Raw genomic sequence first — 14,841 nt, forward strand, 5'->3', positions numbered from 1 at the left:
AAACATGTTAACATGTGCCTTCTCCACACACTTGCCATGATCCCATACATACAATTTCATGTTATCATAAAAGAAATTTTTCTAATTCTGAAATTAAATTGTATACCTTTCTGAAATTGCACCATGGTGCACACTGAGGTTTCTCTGCCATGCCCCCAAACACTCCTCATTTCTGCTATTTTGTTAGAACACAAATTCCAGCCTCAATGAAAGTTCTACAAAGCTTGCTGACTATTTTGTAAAAAAAATGGTCCTAACAAAGGGAGTAATGTTTTGCTTTTTTTATCATATTGTACCAACACAGCAGCAAACGTTTTACGAATAAATCGATTCATTTCACAGCTTTATCTTTCTGCACTTTTTCTTTGCAAAATCATAGATTGTTTTCCAAAAAAATCAATTTCTCATTAGATCCCTTGACCGACAAAATAGCCAGGTGCCATAACTGCAGTTTTTGATGAGTGCAAGCTTGCTTACACTTATTTCAGTGTCTGACAGAGAGCCTGGCAGTGTGCAAAAAGTATGGAGGGCTATACACACTTCACTGAAAACTAACTGCAGTTGTTTGTTGCAAATATCCTTTAGTAAGGTAAGTGATGATACTTCACACTCTTTTCCAAGTGGACTTGGAATATTTATTTTCAGGTGGAAATGTCTCTGAAATATCTGTAGGATATGTGTGAAACAGACATTTAGATGTTTCCTCCAGTTTATCGGGGCCTAGTTAAGTATTTTATGACTGAACAAAATATAGAGCATATGGGTTTATTTGATTACAATTTAGCCTCATTATCCCCTCATGGTAATGGGGTTACAGCCTGGCCAGACCAGGCTCCTACTTGATCTCAACCCACCCACCCCCATGCTTGGGACCTGTTTGGATTTGCTTATTCCATCAAAGCAGGCAACACCTACCGTTGGCTTTACAAGCAACTGACCCATCACCGTAAACATTCGTGAAAGTCCCACTGGTGTGCATACTGTGGAGGAAAACGAAAGATAACACAGTTCTAGACTCCATTAAACAGAATCTGAAAGAATTAATATAGGGAACGGGCAATTGTAGTTAGCAAGAGAAGCTCCATTCTGCCCAATAGTTTCATAATTTGTTGCAATGCAGGATAGGCATTGGCTGTTTTCAAGCAAGTCAGAAACTCTAGTAGGGGTATGGAGTTAGCTTTACAGTTGTCTGAATTACGGCCAAATCCATTTCCTTTTTCCATTTTATTATTCTGTCTTATTCTCATATCACTGAAATTTAAAACTGAAAATGATTCAAAGATGAGTTGTTTTGTCCAATTTATGAGAAACTACCTCCACCCTGTTACTGGTCAATATTCTGCCACCAATCATGAATTTCCTGGGAGTATCTTGTAGAAGTTTTATTGTTCAAGTAAAAAGTTAAATTAGATACAGTTTGTAAGCTTGTATTTCTATGCTGCAAGTTGCCCAGACAACAATGTCACAGTGTGACTACATAAATATACTTAGCAGATAAGTAAATAAATATCCCTCCCCTTTTAACAGATGCTTCTACACTCTGAGCATATACTGGGAGAGAAACAGAGCTCAGCGGCAGAGCATACGCTTTGCCACGCAGAAGGCCTGGCTTCAAACCCCAGCATCTCCAGCCAAAAGTATATAAGGTAGCATAACATCATAAGAGGAGGCTGCTGAATCAGACCTGGCCCATGTAGTCCAGTATCCTGTTCTTACAGTGGTCAAGATGCCTACGGGAAACCTGTAAGGAGGACCTGAGCACCATCCGTGGAGGCAGAGCACGGCCTCTGTCATGGCTAAAAGCCACTGAGGGACTTGTCTTCTATGAATCTGTCTAACCCCCTTTTAAAGCCATATAGATGGTGTGAAAGATCGCTGTCTGAGACCTGAAAAGCTGTTGCCAGTCAAGAAGAAGAAGAAGAAGAAGAAGAAGAAGAAGAAGAAGAAGAAAAGAGTTTGGATTTGATATCCCGCTTTATCATTACCCTAAGTGGCTAACAATCTCCTTTTCCCTTCCTCCCCCACAACAAACACTCTGTGAGGTGAGTGGGGCTGAGAGACTTCAGAGAGAAGTGTGACTAGCCCAAGTTCACCCAGCAGCTGCATGTGGAGGAGCGGGGAATCGAACCTGGTTCACCAGATTACGAGTCCACTGCTCTTAACCACTACACCACACTGGCCCAGAGCAGACCATTCTGAGCTTGGTGAAGTTTGACCTGGCATAAGGCAGGCTCCTCTGTTTCTCTATATCGCATTGGGGGCACCCAAGCTGCTGTACGCAGCTTTGTCCTGAGATGTTTATTTGTTGCTCAGGTTCAGGCAACTGGCAAGCATGCTGTCTCCTCTTGTTCATAGGCTGCAGACTACAATTGTAACTTTTCATGACACCTTGCTAGCTCTCAAATATGCGGTCTCCAATTTCCCTTCTGTATAATGGACAAAACTCAAAACAGAGGGATATAAGAAACAAGTCTTTACATTTTTTTTACATACGAAAAGGAGCTGTTATGAATGCCAAGATATGGTTTTTCCAGCACTGAAGTTTTCACAACTAGTGAGCGCATTTATAAACAAATGTTGTTAATACTAGTCAAAAACCAATAGCCAGGGGTGAAAGGATAAAGGCGTTGATACTAAAACGTCAAAAATAATTACATATGCATTACTTCCTCTTCTGGTATATACTGCAAGACTTACGTAGAAGTAATAAACATCCCATCAGTGATATACAGGAATATAAATAAGGGAGGTAGAATTCCCAAAGATCTGAAAATAAAAAAGGTAAAATGGATTCAGCTTGTACGCTATTTTGTCTCATTTGGGCAATAACATGGGAAAAAAGTATGCCGATCACCGTGCAATCATTCTGCTGCTGTCTTCGTAAACAATTATACTACCACGCTTACAAATTTTTGGACCACAAACATTTACTTTAACACTTTAACAGTGGCTGACTGAAGACATGGACAAATCTATCCTATGAATGCATATATTTGTCAAGTTGCCTTAGCCTCGATTAAGACTCTTGCTGAGCAGAGAAATGCAACTCCCCATACCTTCTGTTCGCCGCAGTGGTTAGAACCTAGAACTGCAAGTTATTCATATCAATGTTTTGAAAACAACAGAATATGTTATAAAGATGTCCGTACCATACAATGACTCCATACTCGCAGCATCATTGTCTATGAGAGCTGAAGCCACCCAAACGATTCCAAGGATAAGCAGTGCAAGAAGAATGAGCATAACAAGGGTTTCCAAAATGCGTGCTTTGATCCCCTGTAACAAAAAATAACTTGCAGTTAAAACACACACAAATATATATTGACCCACACACAGCTGATCACCATATATTTCCTTCCATAAGTGACTTTTGAGAGCCTAAACTAGACTTTCTTCTTTTAAAGCCACAGACAAGAGTTTACAGTTACTAACTGGCATCACAGTTTTTAACAATTTTATTCCATAAATCTTAATATTTTCACAGGAGCATTTTCAAATGACAAACTGCTTTTATTAAGTCACTCAGCTGAGAAAGGATATTGGTCAAATGTTATCTACAGTTCCAGTCAAGAGAATGGAAAACCAAGTATGGTATGTAATCCAGCCGGCATTAGTTTGCTCAAGTACAATGTGCCAATCCATTTACAGTCTTCCACCATAATGGTTTCTGCTCTGTTCCTTGCAATGTGAACACCCTCAAGAGCACAGCACAGCACTACACATACTTGAGATGTAATACCAGTTCCTTCGCATGTAGGTTATTGGAGATGGCTGGGTTTGATATAAACATGGCCCAACACACACCAGTTTCTCCTGGGCCAGACACCCAGATCCTCACTTTAAAGTTCCAGCAATGCCAGAGGGCTACTTTCAATTCAGCAAGAGAAGGTTGCAAGTTTTAAAAGCTTAGCTTCATTTTCATAAAAGCACTTCAAAAATCCTTCTATACTTCCAAATCCAATTTCCCTATGTCTATCTCATTTCTTTTCACAATTACAGCCATCCTGCAGAGGCGCATAAAGGACCTGATAATTAATTCTTCTAAAAAGCAGAATATGCCTGTAAAGTAACTTTTCAGCTCATGTATGAATGGCAGCTGACTTTACAGTCTTGAAGCAATGAGAGACTAGGAAGCCACAAAGCATAATTACTAAGAAAGAAGCCCTCTCTCCTCCCCTAATAAATCTGTATTAAAGAGGATTACTATTATGTCAATTGAAACACATTAAGACATGCCTCAATAAGTGTGTTTACAACTTATACCTAGAGGGTAGTTTCTCTCCATTCATGAAGTATATGTTTTCTGATGACAGTTCCCTGTTGACTCTGGATCAAACTTTTGACTTAAAATTTTCAGATTTTTGTACTTTTGGAAAATTCCAGGAATATGTAGAAGCAGAACACACACCAGGCTACCACACACATACAATTATATGGATTGACTAACAAATATTAAGTATTATTGACTCAGAATCAAATGAAAAAAATATCAAGTCTTGTCAAGACTGTGCGTATTAGACTACAGATAAAATTTCTTTTAATTGTGAGAAAAGCCTGACTTGTTAGGTTGGTATACTAGATTTGGAGCTTTCTGCAGTCATGCTTGAGGCTTACATTAATATGCATTTGTAGCTAGTGTCCTCATTAAATTAGTGAAAATCACAGAAGCTGCCTTTGTTGTTACAATTATTCACTATTGGGACATGAGAGTCAAGAAACTTGAATCAGAGTTAGCAGACCTAAATGGAAGGGGAGCAACACAATTTTTGAATATACTCAGGGTAAAAGATGCATGGATGGATGACATACAGAAGCCTCATACTGTCTAACAAAAATTGTTGTCTCTCGTTCATTAAAAATAAATGAACTTGGTAGGCTGGTGGAAACCTACACATCCTACAATGCTTGCCCCAAAGTGCTATCTATCAGCAGTAATATATACATATATTAAAGGAAGCAAAACATCAAATAAGAATACTAGACTAAGGGTCATTTTAAAATAATATATTTGCATACATATTTATTTTAAAATATTTTGATACCACCTTTCACATCAAGTATTGAAGTGGTGTAGTAGAACAATTATCAAAATTTTAAAATTCAAGAAGAAAATGCAAATAAAAACTAGGGAAGAGATATTATGACAAGCATTAGCAAAGATAGGTGTTTTTTAAATACCATAGGATTGCATTGAAAAACAGGGAGAGCAAGCTCCTTCTGGTATCCTGGCCCCAAACTGTTTAAGGCTTTATAGCTCAATACCAAAACCTTAAACCTTATTAGGTGACAAAATTCAAACTGATTATTAAGGTCAATTAAAATTTTCAAAGATCTTAAACTTAAGCTGTCTATTTCAACAAACTGAATCAGCATTGCAGGAGTTCAAGTACACTAAATTATCAATGAAGCTAAAACAGTTATATCCCTTTTAAAAAAGTAAAGGAGGGGCCTGAACAATAAGCTGACATGTTTCTATGGAACTCAGGATTTAACACACAATTCTGGCAGAACATCTTGGCCTCTTGCAATGTATGTTAACATTACTTTTTATTGGCACTGCCCTCTATGCAACTGGCAAATCTGAGAAACACCCATGAAACAGACCCAACCAGAACTTTTTGCACCTGATTAATTCTTTTTCTAGGAGATGTACTTAGGAAGAAAATATTGATAAAAATATTCTTTTCTAATGCTAGCACAATAATTTAGCATTCCAATACCACTCCAGGACTTTAAAAAAATAAAAAATGAGGCAAAAATGAATGAGGCAAAAATAGGTAAATTCATTTGTTTCTTGTCAGCAAAGGAATGGGCAGGGTTGTTGCAAATTAATTGCCCATGATCTGTACTGAAGTCACCCTGAAGTCACCGATGCTGCTGCAGTTTTAATTAGCAACCATAGTATCAAATGTCCTATATTGTGGCTTTTATAGTTCGAGGATTTTCAAATTTTCAAATTTAATAATAGCCTTAGCCACTAGTTGCAAAGAAAGCCCTAAGCCAGCAAGGATGCCACTTTAAAGAAAACATCTATAGTAGTACCGTATTTTTCGCCCCATAGGGCTCACCGGCCCATAGGACGCACCTAGTTTTTTGGGGGGGGGGGATAAAGAAAAAACTCCCCCGACCCCAGAAGAGGCTGCTATCCGCAAGCCTAGGGAGCCCAGCGGGAAGACGCGCCGGGCTCCCTAGGGTTGCGGAGAGCTGCGCGAAGCCTGGGCGCGCTCTTCAGCGCGCCCCAGGCTTCCAGATGCAGGCAGCTCTGCACAACCCTTGGGAGACCAGCACGAAGTCGTGCCGGTCTCCCAAGGGTTGCACAGAGCTTCCTGAAGCCTGGAGAGCGAGAGGGGTCAGTGCGCACCGACCCCTCTCGCTTTCCAGGCTTCAGCGAAAGCCTGCATTCGCCCCATAGGATGCACACACATTTCCCCTTCATTTTTGGAGGGGAAAAAGTGCGTCCTATAGGGCGAAAAATACGGTATGTTTTAAATGAATTTTAGATAAAATATTAACTTAAGATTTTAGCACATGTCAAAACATTGGATAGCCTTTGATGTCACTGGTTAAACAACTTTTGCTTCTAGTTCTGGTAATGAAAAAGTAAATGGGGTGTAATATAGTGCAGCACAATTCAGCTGCATACCAGTAAACATTTCGCTGAGATCAGAGCGCTATAATTTCAGTCTGTGATGAATTATTTTTATAGACAAATAAATATGAGAGTAAATGCCAAATAAACACACACTCCTAACCACATTCCATTATTCTGTTTGGAAAGCCAATATTCACAGTAGCTTGTGCTTATCCCAAACTTCAGATATTTAAGCAGGCATAGAGTGGGCTTCTGTCATATAAAGGAACTCTCTTCTCATTAACAATTTTTCTGGGAAGCTATACAGAAAACCCTGTTTGGGAAAAAGGCAAGAGTTTAATCAAGAGATGATTCCCCAGTGAAAAGCTGCCCTCGTCTTTAATAGTATTACCAAGAAAGAAAAGGGATTAAAGTTATTCCAGAATTTTTTAGAGGAACAAAATGTTTTTAACAACAAATCCGCTAAGTGATGCCCTACAAATATTCCATCACAGTTAAGATAATTCTGCACTTACTTCTTAAAACATGTAAAAGTCTGTTAAGATACCTGGCAAGAAAGCCAAGATCTAAAGCATTTGTACTAAACAATATTCAAAGATGATGCCAAATAAGATTCTCTGCCAAAAAATCAAACATTAAACCTGTATGTAAAGCTGCTCCATCAATTTCTAAACCTACTATTCTTGGCAATGCTGAAATTTCAAATAACGTAGTTTATGAACTCCAAAATCTATCAGGAATGATCCTCTGAACTAAGGAGTCACAACGTATCAGTCATCTATGTTAAATAGCCAGCACTAATTTGCTTTTTTTCTGTTTAAAAAACATATAGGACCTAAAATCACCACAAAGGTGTAAATTATTTAACTGAAGTTTTATAGATTTTCCCCCCTGCGTATTATCTGTACAGTGCCATGCAGTCTCTTGTTGCAAATTGTTTCTCACTGCTGAAAATTTAGGAAACGATTTTGAAGAACTACAGAAATGCTTAACATAACTTGAAGCACTGAGCTGTCATAAATAAAGTCTTTTGGGCAGTGGTCTCTCACTCATATCTCTACAAAAAATAAGGCTAAGCCTGTTTTATTTTTAAACAGTTTTCTTATTACAACTGTTCTATGCTAGAGAGGGAGAGGTGGAAGTGGTGATGGGGTTACTACTTGACACACAACAGCTGGTGAAATATTGCTCTATTTTTTGTAACAAACACCAAGATCAAAACATTATGCAAGTTAAATTTCCTTGAAAGGTTCCCAGCAGGAGCCTTCCTTTTTGTTTTTCGCAGTGCTTGATTTCCTTTCACCCACAAAAAAAAACGGCTCACCAAGAACATCCATGTGCCACTAACACTAAGCAGCACTTCCTTAATCACTTATTTCCAACAATTTATGGATGATCAGTGGCAAAAAAACGAGCAAAAATAATGAAAGAACGCAATGAAGCGTCCTTGAGACATACTGGCTTAGACTTCCTACTCATTTCTCTGTCTCTTTAACATTGGGGGCCTGATACAAATTAGCCACTGAGGGGGGGAAAGTCATCTGGTCATAAAATACAGTACAGGGTCACTTTTATGTAAGTTTGCCAAAAGGGACATAAACCAGGACAATTTCAAACTGTGACACAGGATAGAAGTATATTAAAACAATCTTTGTTCCTCCTCTATTGTGCTGTCATGTTGCTCAGCTTTATAGATATTCTGAGCACCAACACTGGCCTCTTCACTTCCACCTGGCCTACCTAATTAATTAAGCAAGGAAGTTACCTCAAAATTTTCTACCATTTGCTTTTATTATCAAGCACTCTCTTTTGATGTTCTCAGAGTTAACTTCTTAATCCACAGACTTTTTGTGCTGTGTTTCAAACATGAAGATGTCTGGATACTTTGCATAATTGGTCAGGATGTTGCTGTCGCTCATGGTAAATTTTATGCCATAACTTCAAGGGCAAAAAAAACACACACACAAAAACCCAAGGTGAAAGTATGCTCTGGTGTGTGTTTTTTATTCATGTTTCAAATTTCGCATTTCAGTAAAATACAAATGATGCCCCTTCAGAAGCACTTCTTGCTATGATAATGCATTTGATGATATGTCAAGAAGCATCACTATAGCTAGGTTATGAACACATATAAACAGCATTTATCTTTCAATTGAGAATAAACACAAATTGAACTTATGGCCTTTGTGTACACATTGTGTACACTGCTCCCCTGGGTTCCTTTGGGAGGAAAGGAGAAATAGAAATTTAATAAAATACATACATACACTGACAGCTGAGATTTCAACATATAGGCCGAAATCCAAATCGCTCCTTAAGCCAATGCAAAAGGTTTATCATGGAACATGGAAATTTAAGAATTACTGTATTTTTCGCTCTATAAGATGCACCAGACCACAAGATGCACCTAGTTTTTGGAGGAGGAAAACAAGAAAAAAAAAAATTCTGAATCTCAGAAGCCAGAACAGCAAGAGGGATCGTTACGCAGTGAAAGCAGCGATCCCTCTTGCTGTTCTGGCTTCTGGGATAGCTGCACAGCCTGCATTCGCTCCATAAGATGGACACACATTTCCCCTTACCTTTTAGGAGGGAAAAAGTGAGTCTTATAGAGCAAAAAATACGGTACTTTCCTTTCCAACAACCTGCATCCCCATGCCGTATACCCTATAATAGCAAACTCAGGGCAATACAATCAAACCAAAATGAGGTTACTGAGAAACAAGAGGGAGAGATCAGCTTAATTGGGTGAACTTCAAGCAACTTAGAAGTCTAAAACTTTTTTTTTTAATTCAGAGGGGGAAGCCTATTCTATTCTATTCTGATCACATGCTGTAGGCAGGAGCAATGATTTCTGAGATGTCAGCTCGCTCTGATCAGTTTTTCAGACTCGCCAAGCTATAGCAGGTGTTAACTATGTCCTTCTGTAAAACATCTAAGCAGAATTGTATACCTCCCACCCCAGATCAAAACAAGGATACATAGAAAAATGTAGAAGTAAATAATGAACACATATTTTTAACAGAAAACTGAACTGCACACCCAAGAGGAGAGGGCCCTAGTTAAACCCTCGTCACCTATCTTCCCATTTCTGTAAGTTGACAAGGGGTTAACTCGCTTGGGACATACCACAATGGTTCCCAACTGGACGGGTCCCAATTGCAGTGCTAGTGATCAAAGCACCTGATGCGAAACTGTGCAGCCGAATGCCGCATCAGAGGAAGACCACTTGTAAACTCCTTACAAGTTATAGTATTCTAGAAGATATACTGCAATATTTTGTTGCTGATAAACTTGTCACAAACTGTTTTAAAAACTCAGGAGTTTTTGTGTTCGTGGGTGGGGGGTGCTATCTTGAAAAGAACATGTCTACAGGTCCTTGTTATCAAGAACTAATTCCACAGTTCTTTGGATCACAGGCTCAGAAGGCAATGTTGTTTTGTTTTGTTTTGTTTTGTTTTGTTTTGTTTTGTTTTGTTTTGTTTATGCATGCATGTATGTATTATTACATTTATAGGTAAAGGTAAAAGATCCCTAGATGGTTAAGTCCAGTTGAATTTGACCTTGGGGCACGGCGCTCATCTTGCTTCAGACCGAGAGAGCTGGCCTACGTCCGCAGACAGTTTTTCCAGGTCATGTGGCCAGCATGACTAAACCACTTCTGGCACACGGAACACCGTGACGAGTGCCAGATCACACAGAAATGCCATTTACCTTCCCACTGCAGCAGTACCTATTTATCTACTGACGCTGGTATGCTTCCAAACTGCTAGGTTGGCAGGAGCTGGGACAAAGCCATGGGAGCTCACCCTGTCATGTGCGGATTCAAACTGCCAACCTTACAACTGGCAAGCCCAAGAGGATCAGTGGTTTAGACCACAGCACCACCTGCGTCCCTATTACATTTATATCTCAAGGTGGTGTAATAGTTCTCCCCACTCCATTTTATCCTCACAACAATCCTGTGAAGTAAGTTAGGCTGAGAGACTGTGACTGGCCCAATGTCACTCGCTGAGCTTCTCGGTCAAGTGGGGATTTGAACCCTTGTCTCCCTAGTCTGACATTCTCCCTAATCTGACATTCTAACCACTACACCACACTAGCTCCAAAGAGCCATGAGGGGAAAGGAGGACACTCCCATTGCTGTTTTGGAAATGCCTGCAGAAGAGCTTCCTTAAACCATCACACAGCACTATAGCAATTCTCATGCTTCTGCTTGCAGAAGCAGAAGAACATCCTTGATTTAGCTACATTTTTCTGACACAGTGCTCAAGTGCATGGCATAAAATAGTCCTTTCACAAGCAGAAGACACCTTCCACATAGGAAAGTGTAGCTTGGCTCTAACACAATGACACAGAGAAGCTGCCAATTCACATGATAGGTAAATTATTCCCAAAAAAAACCAGCTGAAGCACCAGCTGCATATTAACAACAAGAAAAAGTCCAGCAGCAGATGAACAAAATCTCCTTGGGTAAAATATAAATCAAGAATTAAAATATAGGAAATTAATTACATTGCCTTTCTTATGTGCTTTTAATGCTTTGTGTATCGCAATGAGTGAATAAGTGAAAAAGTAGATTCTAAAAGTAAGCCTAGGTGAAATAATTTGGGTAACTAAAACAATTATGTTTGTTTACTATCAAGGCAATAATGAACTCCAAGACATTTAACAAGGATGTAAGTACTGAAAACCAGCTTTCAGAGTGAAGACGGATCTATCTAGATTTACAATTTAAAGAATATGGAGAAAACTGCAGACCCAATAAAAAAATGTAACAGTGGACTAAGGGAAAAGGCCATTTAAGCCCCTTTTAAAAAGCAGTGAGTTAATCCCCTTAGGCCTAAAATATCCTGTCTGAATTAACAGAATGGTTTAATTAAAACCCTAGACAGAGAATCGTGTTTAGTTTGATTTTCAGAACACTGCATCCATCCGTGGTGAGTGGCCAATTTCCGTATCTGTATCTCTGTGTAATATGGAAGTGGTTTAAAAAAAACAACTTTTGCCCAAGGGAATCAATGGGAGCCTTCCAGAGAAACCATATGCCATAGAGAATGAATGCCATCAATTAGAACAGAATAACTCACAATAAATTTGCAAGCAGCAAAGGGTGGTAGTGATGAGGATTTATCTTTTTTAAACAAACAGAAAATTTTAGTCTAGTTGTTATAAACATTACTAAGGCCTACTTTTCATTATCAAAATATATCATAATTTATTATACAATATATTACCCTGGGTAGGGGGTTAAGTTCTAGCCGTCAAGCCATCAGCCGGTACCCAAAAAGAGTCAGAAGACTTTCTTTCATAACTGCAAATTTAACACTGTCTATTCCTTAACTGTAGTAATAGGTTCAGGAAGGTAGCCGTGTTGGTTTGACGCGGTCAAAATATATATTAAAAATGTCCAATGGCACCTTAGAGACCAACTAAGCTTGTTCTGGGTATAAGCTTTCGTGTGCATGCACACATCTTCAGATAAACAGTAATAGTAATAATAGGGTTAGGAAAAGGTAACAGAATTACATATTCCCATCAGCCTTAAACAAAGGCAGTATAGCTATGGTCCAGAGACAAAGCCATGGTGAACACTATCCAAGACTTGTTTCCAGAATCAGCACAGAGATAACAACAATCATGTCAAAAGAAGCAGGGACTGAGGGGAGAGAGTATGTGTTTCTAAAGAAAATGCACATTCCTTAGCTGGATCCCAGCTCCATAATGATGATTAGGGGATTGGTATTATTACATCTGTGGAGGCCTCAGATATCAGATACAGATTGTAGTCCTACCTAATCGGAGAACCCCAAGACTTGTTGGGGGGAAGGATAAATGGCTTTTCAAATGCTATAAATATACTCACCATAAAGTAATATCAAACATCAATTCACATGCTTTGAATCAGATAGTTCAGAATTCACTCACTTCATCACTTACATTCTCATAGAAACTTGCACCTACTTCCATTAACAAATGGTTTGGGAGCACCTAATCTTGCTCCCTGAAATTTGCCATTTTAAAGGAAGGTGTAAATAGATACAAGGAAAAAGTGAAGAGTTTTAATTGTTTATATTCAGGCTGCTACATTTAATCAATTTATCCAGAAGCACGTTTATACAGATTTTTTTTTAAAATCTCTAATTTATTTACATTTTTAATATAGTAAAAAACAAATTCATTATTTTGGAAAAACCTATTTCCATTTCATTTATTGAGGAGTATGATTGTGTGTGTAAGAAAGTTTCATAAACACACACACACAACAGATACAAAAATTCCTCTGCAAGCATGGTATGTACATTTTCATACACCACCACCTGTGAAGCAATGTAGGTATCAGATATTCAGTGAAGGGTGACAGCACAATGGTAGAACATCTGTTTTGCATGATGAAGGCCCCAGGTTCAATTCATGTTATTTCCAGGTACAGGTGAGAAAGACTCCTGTCTAAAAACCTGGAGAGCCGCAGTCAGACATGTTGACAGTACTGACCGAGATCGACCAATGGCCTGACTAGCAGATTCCAGGATCACTGGGATATCTGAACTGTTTTCATGCTCATAAGCTGTCATATGCATTTTGTCCTATCTGGGCTTCAAAATATAAATCTGTCTGAACAGGAATACGAAGGAGACTTCTAGATTGTATCTATGGGGACTCCACATGAAGAGGAAAGGGTTAATTCAGATGGCAGAGATGGAGGATAACCTGCAGAAGGAAACTAAGACTAAGAAGGAGACCATACCAAACAATGGGAGGAGTTAGCAGTCAGCAGCTGTTCTATTTAGCTGATTGCAGTCTCTGGGAGCTTGCAACCAGGACTTGTAAATAGGGGTGTCTGAAGTGTGTTTTGAAGGGAAGGCCCAGAGTGCTGTCACAGTGAGCCTGGTGCAAAATATTACTCAATTTTTTAAGTGTCAGCCCAATGGTGGACCTGTCTTTTTGTGGCCCTGAAGCTTCAACAGTTATGGAGGACCATTTGCAACCAGCAATGTCTGGGTAACCACTGTTATTTTCTTCAGTGGGGTTGTTCCACAACAGATCACTGTACCGTTACAGCATCTGTGCTACTGACTCTCAAACTTTGGGATTGTTGAAATATATACAACCAAAAATTAATCAATTTAAGTCGCGTGACTCAATTTGGGTCTACTAGACCCAAAATTGTAAAGCAATGGGACTAAGGTCGCTTCTGGGCCCTGAAACTTAAGCTTCATTATTTTGTAGTAGTCCCTTGTGTCAATCACAAGCATGCCACAAAGTTAACTATTCAGGTTAAGTCACATTCAACACTGAATATTCTTGTTATTTAATAAACCGTGTTTAAATTATTAATGCTAATTCATATATAATTTTACTGTAATATATTTCATAGATTCATAACGTATTTCAGATATAAATTTCCTTCATTAAATCTCTCACTCACTCACCTGTTATACTCCTTCAAAAATATTATTTGTGTACTGTGTTATTTGTTTTATTGTAATAGCAAGGTTATCAAACCTAATATATTAAGAGGACTAGCCTGAATGCAGACCAGCCAAGAGTTTTGTTGCTACTATAATATATTTTTAAGTTCCTATTACTCAGGTTTATAAATAATTATTGCCAACACCAATTACTATCATCATTTAACACACATCAATTTGTTTTAGCATAGATTCTAAAAGCTGGCCATTAGTTTTGTTTATATAGCATTGCTGGCTGCTCACAGTATTTTAACCATCACATTCACATATATTGAATACCCACGCACCTTTTTTAAGCCAGCAAAGCCTTCCGACTCCAGAAAGAAGAAAGCAAAGGGCATCAGTACAAACAAACAAAGGTTGGAAAAGAGAGAAACAAGATTCCATAAGCCTAGAGAAAAACAAAATGTATGTGTTACTTGTGAAAACTGCAGAACCTTTAAAGTATAACACAAATGAGTTCTATCATTTATTCCACAACACCCTCACGGAAGTGAAGAAACATGCTCAGTTATTTCTAATGATTTCAAGTTTACTATAGCTGAAAGGGGGTGGGGAAATTAGCAAAAAGGGGGGGTATTATCCTGCAAAACCCCTTCCCCGAGCTGTAAATTTGGGAGACATGTAAAAGAGGGCATCCCTGGCTGGCTATACTGCACAGATATCCTGTTTTTTTAAAAAAAATACAGTATGCCAAAGCAGCTACCCAGAGTCAGCCAAAATGAGCAAAATGGTAAGGGAAAAGGCCATGTTTGTGAAATCTTTGGAATAAACATGTTG

The 14,841-nt window shown here is 38.6% G+C and overlaps 1 protein-coding gene across 1 annotated transcript in view; it reads right to left on the reverse strand.

The window, feature by feature from the left end:
- LMBR1 (limb development membrane protein 1) overlaps positions 1-14,841 on the reverse strand; it is a 64,487-nt gene that overhangs the window by 19,181 nt on the left and 30,465 nt on the right. Inside the window, exons 5-8 of the mRNA XM_080974178.1 lie at positions 14,349-14,452; positions 3,150-3,276; positions 2,698-2,766; positions 916-980 (exon numbers count right to left, since the gene is read on the reverse strand). Coding sequence (XP_080830304.1) covers positions 916-980; positions 2,698-2,766; positions 3,150-3,276; positions 14,349-14,452 — 365 coding nt within the window. The remainder of the gene's footprint in view (positions 1-915; positions 981-2,697; positions 2,767-3,149; positions 3,277-14,348; positions 14,453-14,841) is intronic.

The sequence above is a fragment of the Podarcis pityusensis genome, assembly GCF_964106645.2.
Source record: "Podarcis pityusensis genome assembly, chromosome: 12".
NCBI lineage: Eukaryota > Metazoa > Chordata > Lepidosauria > Squamata > Lacertidae > Podarcis > Podarcis pityusensis.